This window comes from Uloborus diversus, unplaced genomic scaffold (genome assembly GCF_026930045.1).
Source record: "Uloborus diversus isolate 005 unplaced genomic scaffold, Udiv.v.3.1 scaffold_11, whole genome shotgun sequence".
In the NCBI taxonomy this organism is placed as follows: Eukaryota; Metazoa; Arthropoda; class Arachnida; order Araneae; family Uloboridae; genus Uloborus; species Uloborus diversus.
The window spans coordinates 4,842,714-4,853,518 of record NW_026557765.1 but is presented as its reverse complement, the minus strand read 5'-3'; the positions used below and the strand labels follow the sequence as shown (position 1 = coordinate 4,853,518).

Here is a 10,805-nt window from a genome sequence, read left to right as displayed (position 1 = left end):
AAATAGATAACAGCAATATGCAGAAATGGTATAAATATACTGTTAGGCAGTTAAGATTTTCATGCCTTCTGAATTTTTTTGTGTTGAGAGTAATTATATTATTGTTTTTTAAATTATTTTAACAAAAGTACATAATATTTCCAGTAGTCACAAACAGATTTTCACAGAAAATTAGTTTAAGTAATTTAAGCTATTTAATTATTTTTTTTTTAGTATGTTGGATTTTTTTTTTCTATTCTTAAAAACAAAAAAATGTCCTATTTAAGAAATGTTTCATCATATTTTTGTAAAGGACATGAGTATAATTAGTTCCATTACTTAGGATGCAGTAATTGTTGAGTTTGGATCAATTAATGTAATTTTATTGAGTTTAAAAAAAGGACCTTTGCTCTCTCTTTCATAATTTCGAGAGCTATTGAAGTTCAAAGTTATGCATAACTAATGATTAATAATTATATTATTACAAATACAAAACTCATCACACACAATTAAAAAATATCTTAAGTGTATGCAATAAAATAAATTTAATGCAATAAATTATATCTTAATTGTAAAATTTCATCATCCATTAATGATTGTATTTAATTATGTACATTTTATACAATGTTAATGTAGACATGTTTTCTCATAAAAAAAACAAAACAACAGTTGAGCTCAACTCACATAATGTACATCAAATATGCGAATGTTATCAGTGCAATTTAGAGAATTTCCTTCCATTTAGTTTTCTCTTATAGTTTAGAGAATACTGAAATTAAGATTGCGAATTGATTTCATTGTATGCAATGAAAAACAGAAGTTAAAAAAGCTGGTTAGAAATAAAATTTTCAAAAGTACGGGCTTTTCTTAGTTTGCTCGTTTTATTACACTTACAGGTTTTATGTATTTTATAAGCTGGCTGGAAGCATTAAGTAAATACATTTAACACCAGCAAGTTATTTTTGTTGTTGTACATTTCAGCAATTAGAATTTGATTCTCTCCCCCCCCCCCAACTGTGTACATTATGTTGCGTACAGATCATTTATGCAAGGCAACCTTTATTTGTAAAAGTTTGACTTTTTTTTTTTTTTTTTGTATGTAAATCTTCGTCTTTCAGTTCTAAATAATTTGATGTATTTTCATAACAAAATATGTACTGTCTATTTTGTGTAATAGAAGCCAAACTCTAATGCTGTTAATTATGCGTACTGAAAGTTGAAACTATCAAAAAAGCAAAAACTTATCATTGGTTGACGAAACAACTTAGTCATTGAAGAATTGCAACACTTCAGAAAAGGAAGTACATTTAGCTGTAGGATTGGGATTAATCCAGGTTTACCAGCAGTTTCACTGACATTTAAATCCCCTACTACATCCATCAAAAGTAAGATTGAAACTGAAAAACAGAGGGGATGGAAACTTTGTGTTAGCGAAACTGGGTGGGACACCCTATTATAATCTAGTTAGCTTTGAAAGAATTATTAAACTAGAAGTTAATCCGATATTAAAAAATAAGCAACTGCTTTATAACTAAAAATTTATCATGGGGGGAAAAGCCTTTTCTGGAGCACATTAAGCTTATGGGCTTATTGCCTAGGAAAGATAGCAAATTATACAGGGTGTCCTGAAAAAGACCGACTGTTTTCAAAAATTTATAACAGGAGACTGGTTAATGATAAAAAATTAATTTTGCAGAAAATTCATGTGGTGAGCCCTAAGTTCCGTCCCCCGAAGTTCCAAATTTTTTCCATAGATGACGTTTCAGATTGTAAGACTGTAAATCAAAGAAAGACAGAAAATTACATCATCGTTTTTCGAAAACTTTCTAATAAACAAAATTACACAACAATATTTTCAAAATGCCTGAAGCCCGCTGCTACCACAAGTCACAATCGGAGGAAAAATCGGTGAATTCCAATAATTATTTTTTTACTTAGAGGCTTACTGTCTGCAGCGCCATCTACAGAAAAAATTTTGAACTAAAATTTGGAACTCTGGGAGACGAAACTTACGGCCCACCACATGAATTTTCTGCAAAAATAATTTTTTTATCATTAACCATTTTTCCGTTATAAATTTTTGAAAACAGTCGGTCTTTTTCAGGACACCCTGTAGACTATAATAGAAAATTATAATAAGCATGATTTCGATTTTTTTACCATATTTAAAATCATGAGCAGTGTGTAAGATGTATTACAATGTGACTTGTAGAAGAGAAAAATCTTGCCTGAAACCCTGCGGGGGGGGGGGGGGAGGGTCCTTTCTAAAGTTACTAAACTTGTGTTGCGTTTTGAAATAATAACATTCTAACAAATCAGTTACCATTTCTATAATTATTCATTCAACTACAAGTTGATATATTATTTTATTAATTTTAACTGAATTGTAAAATATTTTTTTAAAAACCTTCTGAATTTTTGAAAAAAATAAATAAATTATGCATTTACATATTCTTACTATTCATTATATTTAGAAACAGGTATGATAAACGACGCCCGCACATTATCTTAGTGTTTTAAAATGAATCAAAAGATTGAGTGTCATGAAATTAGTTTTGTTAAATATTTGTTCAATCGTCATATTTCAAGCTTTAAAAGTATAAAATAACTATATTGCTTATAAAGCAACAATTAAAAGAAAACTATTATATATACATATAGGTATATAAATATACTCTCAAACATTTTCATTCAACGATAAAATTGCGACTTTTTACATACTCCTCATTTAGATGGGATCAAATGGTAATCCATTCAATTTTGATCACACTTTCAAGTCTACTGCATAATAAATTAATTTAGAAAGACAACCATAAATTTAAAGAGATTATAAGATAAATATTTGAATACATTTTCTCACGTCAAATGCGAAAGAACAGTTTAGAACATGAGTTTACAACAAATTACAAAAAAATGTTCGAAAACTTAAACCTGTACATAGAGTCGTTGCCAGATTTTAGGAATAGTTTAAACTTGATCGGTTTCAATCAGTACCATTTGCCAATTGTGTCTTGCAAACATACGTACTTGATAGTAAATAAAATCTGAAAAATATTCAATGTAATTATTTAATCAGTAGGAAACAAACCAATTAAAAGAAATTTTATAAAATGTTTTTTTTTTCTTCGGGGGGGGGGGGCTGCCTATAGGCCACTCGCCATTTACAGACTTAATGCATTATACCCAGGACTGGTATTCGTTTCCTCTCCGTGTGGCATCCACTAACATAATATAGCAGATTTCAAAAACGATTTTTCTTTTCGACTTCCCGTAAATTGGTTTTTCACTGCAATTGGAGAGCAAATGCGAAGAAACAACATTTACAAAGGAAGCCTTTTGTACTATGTATTAAAATATCTTCTCTGGCTTTTTTTTTCACCTGGTTAAATGCATGTCGAGGGAGGTATTTTGTTTGATATGTTTTGTATTGAAGAATCAATTTTTGCCAATGATTTGTTGAAATTGTAATGCAATTAGCAAAACCACGGATTTATTGCATGCTATTTTTTTTTTTTTTTTTTTTTTTTTTTTTCAAAATATCGCTAGGTTCCACTCTACCGCAAAGTTCATGGTCCTAAAAGGGTTGAAAACATTTAATATCCGTCATTTGTTATTAAAATATATTTAATGAAAAAGATGAGAGGTTCTAAAATAATAGAAACTACCAAATTTCAGGCGTCAATACAATGCTTACAAACAATAACTTTTAAAGCTAGTTTAAAATTCGTTACAACTATGAAACAAATTGTGAGTGATTTTTTTTTTCACCCACCCGTAAAGTGGTTCACTAAAAAGATTACAAAACAAATATTAAAAGACGGCATTTCCAAAAGGCGGCATTTAAAATTTTCTAGAGATTTTCGATCTGAATCATTATTACAACCGCAATTTTGATTTAACAATGATTTCAAAAGGATAATGATTATAAGCACTTGTTTTTTGTCCATAGTGTAACATTTTAACTATTAGGGTGTAGAATAGGGGTTCAACAGTGCTTGACGACTTATTCACGTTCGGCATTGACGAAAACATAAAAATTATCGTTGACGTGTTTTGCTCCTCGGGCCTTAATTTTACATTTTAATGAAGTATTACATTTTTTTTTAATGACTTGATACATTTATCATTGTAAATGCAAAATTATTTTCGTCAGTGGATTATTTTAGATTTTGCTTGAACTTTTAATTCCTATTAATAGCTTGTTTTATTTATTTGACAGTTTATATTGTCTACTTATTATTACCATGGACCAATTCATATTATGTTTTGCGAAACAGTGATTTCCTCGGAAAAAGTTTTTTTTTTTTTTGCAAAATAGACCGAAACTTGATATGATTGATAAGCACTCACAATGCCAAGCTTCTGAAATATCGCCAAATGTTTTCCATAGCTGTTTTTGGAAATTTTGTTTGAAATTTTCCTAAAATCTAGCAACGCAACGTAAAGCAACCAAACATCACGCAACGTATGGCCACAAAGTTCTCAAATGGAATAAAATTGTACTTCGTCTACCCCGCGGACATGTCTGCGTTCTGTGATTCGCCGTCTTCCGTGACGTCATCGGCGGATGCGTAGTAGTAATCGTTATCTTCTTCGCGGTTGTTCTCCAGAGCGTCTTCGCTGGCGTCTGACACTGTTTCGTCTTCTGTAGGAACGTCTATTTCTTCTTCGATTCCCTCTTCTTGCGATAAGAGTTTCTTAGCGATTTGCACTTTCATGGCCTCTTGGGCACGATTCAGCTTACGCTTCAGTTCAAACTCCTGTCGCCGAGCTGAAAGAAATAAAAGAGTTAAGGTAACGCACTAGTAGTGGCCACAGTTAAGCATATTTTATGTCTTTTTTAAACTGTGGGTCTACAATATTAATTCCAATTTTTTAGCTCAATGAACGTATTATAGCCCAACTATTCCTAAATCGTCCCATTTTCTAAAAATGCCAGAATTTCAATTTTTTATCCATTTTTTTTCCCAAACTTCAAATTTGATCCAATAATGGCCACTCCAAAATCTGAGATTTTCAGTAGTGGCCACATGCATGAGTCAGTAGTGGCCATCTGACATCCTTTCCTTAGAATTTACATTACTGACTTTAAATTCAAATAACTGATGGATAAAATTGATTCAATATGATAGTTACATTAAGTACTAATATAATAATCACATTTTTATTGTACATTTCTTTCTTCAAAGTACATACGTACTTAGGATAACATAAAAAGTTTTTAGTAGAAAATTTGTATTTGTGTTTTTTGTACGCTAATGTAAAAAATAAAAGTAAAAAAAAATGAATGTACTTATATAAGTATTCTACGTATAAACTTTGGTAAGTATGAACTGAATAATTATTATCACTATGAAATCATCTTTACTAATAAAAAAGCTGAAATTCTGTTTGTCTGTATATCTGGATCTCTGTCTGTCTGGATGTCTGTGACGCGCATAGCGCCTAGACCGTTCGGCCGATTTCCATGAAATTTGGCACAAAGTTAGTTTCTAGCATGGGGGTGTGCACCTCGAAACGATTTTTCGAAAATTCGATTTTGTTCGTTTTCTATTCCAATTTTAAGAACATTTTCCCGAACAAAATTATAAGATGGACGAGTAAATTACCAAGTTATTATAACGTGGAACCGTAACATGGGCAAGCCAATTGGCGAGAAAGTCACCATACATAATTTGTAAATGCATAGGCGAACCAAAAAACCTTTTAATTTTTCTACTACGGGCAAAGCCGTGCGGGTGCCACTAGTTCATAAGAAAATAGTAAGTACACAATTCAATATAAGTCTAGGACAATTTGTGTACTACACCTTACCAAAGTATATGAATGGATATAGGAAATTGGTAGCATAAGTTTTCAATATTACTAAAGGCAGGTTGTCCATGCACCTAGAAAGACATGGCTTTCGGCTGATCAAAAATGGTCATGGAAAGTCATGATTTTCGGCAAAAAGTGCTCAAAAATCTTGGAAATTGACAATTGGTCATGGATTTTGAATTCAAGAACATGCATATTTATCGAATTCTACACATTAGCTTAAACTTATGCATCCTGGCCATTTTTTACGCTATTACTATCCTTATATGTCTTATTGTGTAGTTGAGGACTTTTAGACTTCTAATTTTGCCGATTGCATTCGATGCAAAAATTTTAAGTCATCCGTGTTGATTCAAGAGACTCATAAAAATTATCATTAATTCTCAGCTATGTCTTAAGTTAATGAAGATTTTAGAAAATAAAATTGTTCTGAAGAATTAATTACGGACGTTTTAAGCGTCGATAAAGCATAGAAATCGGAGAATTTTCGAAGGTAAAATTTTTAAAAAGTCCGTAAATGGTACATATTTCACAAATTCAGAAATTTTACAACATTTGTAACCTATCATAAAACTTTGGCGGTAAATATCTGGTATTATCTGGTAAATTATTTTTTAAGTAATTTAAAATTTTAGTTTTTTCTGATTATTTATGCTATTTATTGTAAACATAATTTTAGTAACTACTAAATTATTGCTAGTCACAGATAATTTAGAAAACTACTAGTAGTACCATGCTCCTATTTTTTATTCGGTAAGCTTTAAAGTTTTATCCGGTAAACTGATAATTTCCCCCTTCCCAAAAATTTGAATTTTGAGTGTCCCTGATTATTAGCAGTCATAAATAAATATGAATCAATTAGATTATAAATTGCAAAACACATACTTACTGACATGATTTAGACTACCAAAGGGAAAAATTGTTCCATAAACAAGTATTATAACTGGGAATTTTATACATCATGACTCTTTCTAATTTTACTGTGTGTGACTTACTTCTAATAAGTGTTTTACCTTTAAAAAAATATCTATTTTCAAGAAATGATTGCTTAAATCTAAGAAAATAAAAATTATCTGGTTTGCTTAGAAAAGGGATAGTTTCGATCAAGCATTATGCCCTTCCCCCTTCATTTTTTTTACCTGCTCAGCAAGCAGATTGCAATCTCTCTCTGTTCTAGTAGAATGTTTCTCCTCTTTTTGTACTAGCGCGTCAAATTCCTGTTTTTTTTTTTTTAACAACAAACTATTTAATAATTCCGCCCCCCCCCCCTGGGATATGCGCCCCTAAGCCAGGGCGTATGTACCTAGGGGATGGCCTGTTGAGTAATCCGGGCCTGTCCATAGAACAGGTAAACGCACTAGCAGGCGCCACAGTGAAGCATATTTTTGTGACTTTTTTAACCTGTTGGCCTACACTATCAATTACCATATTTGAAATTCAATGAGCATATTATAGCCCTTCTCTTCCTTAATCGTCCCATTTTTTGAAAATGCCAGAATGTCAATTTGTTTAATTTTTTTCAAACCTCAAATTTGATCCATCAGTGGTCATTATATAATGTACATGAGTCAGTAGTGGCCATATTGCTGTTTAGAAGTGGCCACCGGGTGGCCACTACTAGATCACACAATAATATTATGTCAGAAATGAGGCAGGTTTTTATGTAAAGAGATTACAACATATTAAAAGGAAAATTGAGTTGATTTATGAAAAACCTTCCTGATTCAGTAGTGGCCACTCGGTGGCCACTTTTGAATTTCGCAACTTTTTTGGTACCAGTAGTGGTCAGGTAAACTGTCAGCCAAAAAAGCAACTATTTCGAGTTGAAAACGTTCCAAACATGATCTTTCACATTTCATAACATGGTTACAGCTCCAAAAATATTATTTTTTAGCATTGTTCTATTCATAATACAACACGATGTTTATATACCTGGTTACGGAGAAGCGTTAGAAGACAACTGAAAAAACATCGACAATCCAGGCGACCGTATTAAATAGTCAATAACAATTTTCCATGATGCTCTACCTACTCCTCCTTGAACTGCCCACTACACTATAGCCTGAGGTCTACCTCCTGCAAGTTTGAATCCACAGGGACCCCTAGAATCCTTATTTTTAAAATATAAACCTTAAAGTGGCCACTACTGAAGCAGTGGCCACTACTGGTGCATTTACCTTAAATGTTTTCAAAAGTAAAAACAAAACCATGATTTTCTTCACCTCAAAGCCCAGACTAATGTAAGTCCAAAAATGGCAATTTTCAGGTATTGCAGCCTTATCCGTAGACTCTTATTCCGCATCGAGTCATCACGACGTAATTATCTCTTTATATTAAAAAAAAAAAAAAAAAAGTAAGGTCAAAGAAAATTTTGAAAGGAAGTCTGTGGCGGGCCTACGTCCAGGAGACCACATAGCACCTACAGCCTTGAAATTTTGTACAAAATTACTTCCGAGTCCCGGTGGTTTGCACCTGGGGTTTTGTTTTTTTTTTTAATTCGAATTATTATTTTTTTTTTTTTGTAATTAATTTTTTAAGGTCAAATTTCGCGTAAATTAGTTATTAAAGGGATGAAAAATTACTTGTACATATTAGTGTTATATACCGTTGGAAAGGGTAGAATTTTTCGTTTTCTACGCAATTTGTTTCAATGCTCTAACTTAAATACGGCGGGAGTTTGAGTTTTTAGCTCGAACTTTTTTAGGCTTAGCTAAAATTTAGGCACTACTTTCTTCATTAAATCTTATCTGTAAAAAGTGAAGGAATTCTCCCACAATTTTCTTTTTGACACCACTGGAAAGAGCGGCTTTTTTTACTCCAGATCTAACTCGACCTGTGGTCAGAAAACTAAGCTTCTATCTCCAAAGGAAAAAAAAAGTAACTAGCAGTTTTATTCAACTTCGAAAAATCTCCTCTCCATTCTAATTATTGATGTCTTATTTGGCGTTGCCGTAGTTACGTCTTTTAAATTCGTTTGTTTCTTCTTTCTTATTCACAAATTTTAAGCGTTTCGATTTTAACGGAAAATCATAGGCTCAACTCAATTCAAGCCCCGAGCTAAAGAGCAAAATATATTACTAGTGACCTCGAATACGAAAGCGGCTTTTCAAGCGTACACAACAGCAGTTTTGCAATGCTCAGGAGCCTCCTTGCCCTTATCGCTCTGCAAGTTGGTACAAAGTATTTTGAAACCCGGGGAAGGGGTGCTTTTTGATCCAAAGGGAGCTAGCTCATAATGCGTTTTTAATCTGTTTCTATCTGATTGACGATTTAAATCTTTGCGAATCAAGTAAGACTGCGAAGCAATCTTCGGGGGTTGGTGAACGTTAGCGAGCAATGGGCAGAGCCCCCCCCCCCCCCCCCGCCTCCTAGTATTTAAAAAAAATCCTTGATTGTTATTTACCAGCATAAAAGAACAAAAGAGCACTACCCCCTCCCCATCCTTTGTATGCAGCAGGCGAAAGTTTTTTCGCTCCCCTGCAAAGTAGCAATAATGTGACTTACTTTAGTCCGGCTCAGAGGTACAGATTTTTGACCCAAATTTAATTATTTATCGATTCTTTAATAACCTTTTTCACTCAAACAAACATGTAAGCGACGTTCTCATTCTGAAGACTTTTTAGATTCCTCATTTTCGTCAGGGTTAACATAATGCTGATATCACGCGTGGGTCATGAAAGCTATTTTTATTTTATCTGTTGTTTGGCTAATGACGGATCCAGAAACATTTCAAGGGAGAGGCGTTTTGATTTTTATTACTTACCCTTTGCTACATATGTTGATTGCGAATATTTCTTTTATTCGCAATCAACTTCTTCCGAAATACTTCCGGAGTTGAGCTCCGAATCCCCCCCCCCCCCCCTCCTCTTATTTTTGATCCATCAAGGTCGTCTGAAATTGCGCCTTTTGAACTTCAATATCGAAAAACTGTGGGAACAGCATTAACGGGAGTATAGGCATCGATCCCTTATTTTCCTAGAATCATCACAGATCGTCTGAAATTGCTTTTTTTTGAGTGGAATTTAAATTTGAAAAAAATTTCCAGGAAAGAATTCGGAGCAAATTTTTCCCCCCACGTCATCAAATATGAACTGCAAATGATTTTTTCTTCTTCTTTCTTTTTGGACTTTTATTCTGAAACATTTACAGGGGAAAAAGGAGGGGGGGGGCCTCCATCCCTTCATAAACATCATTGAATATCATCTAAAATTACGTTTTTTTAAAAATTCAATATCGAAAAATTTTCAGTGTAGAATCCCTCAAGAGAGAGGCAATCCCCCCCCCCCCAATCGCCTCTCCCTTGTATCCAGGGTTACCAGATTTAAGAACAGTGGATACGGGACAGGCTTCTAGGAATGAAAGGGGGGGGGGATATTTTTGAGATTGAGTGCAATTTAAGGTGTATTTTTAAGGGGTGATAAACAAATATGTTTTTATAGCTTTCGGAAGATTCCTCTCAATATGTTTATGGGTGAGCACAATTTTGGAGAAACTATCTCAGAGAATAAAGCAAGTAATAGAAAGATGTTCAGTATACAGATCGACGCTGATAGGAACAAGTGCTAATTAGTTTTTTTACTTCCGTTTGCTATAAGAGAAACAGTGGAATCGAAAAATTTTCTTGTTAAATGTGACTACTTTATCGGAAATAGTACTGCAGGGAATCGTGGAGCAAAACTTTTTTTTAATGCCTTACCAGCCAATGGGGAAATCTAACTGAATAAGCCTCATGGTCTGCCGCCAAAACAAAAACATACAAAACAAATCAAAACGATAATAATTTTTGCATTTGCATGATTTTCTTTTGCTCTTTATTTCACAAATTTTATTATTTTTTACACTTAAAATAATGTCTCGTTTTGTAAAATACTGTTATTAGCCAGAATACGGGACTTTAGCCGTCCCGTATGGATGTTCCTCGGGACGCGGGACAATTTTTCAAAATACGGGGCTGTCCCTTGAAATCCGGGACGTCTGGCAACCCTGCTTGTATCCGTCCTTGCGTTTAG

General features: G+C 33.2%; 1 protein-coding gene across 1 annotated transcript in view; it reads right to left on the bottom strand.

Moving 5' to 3' along the window:
- Nucleotides 1-3,665: 3,665 nt before the first annotated feature.
- Nucleotides 3,666-10,805, bottom strand: part of LOC129232132 (uncharacterized) — a 238,751-nt gene continuing 231,611 nt past the window's right edge. Inside the window, exon 3 of the mRNA XM_054866373.1 lies at nt 3,666-4,750. Within this exon, the coding sequence (XP_054722348.1) occupies nt 4,488-4,750 (263 nt within the window). The 3' untranslated portion in view covers nt 3,666-4,487. The remainder of the gene's footprint in view (nt 4,751-10,805) is intronic.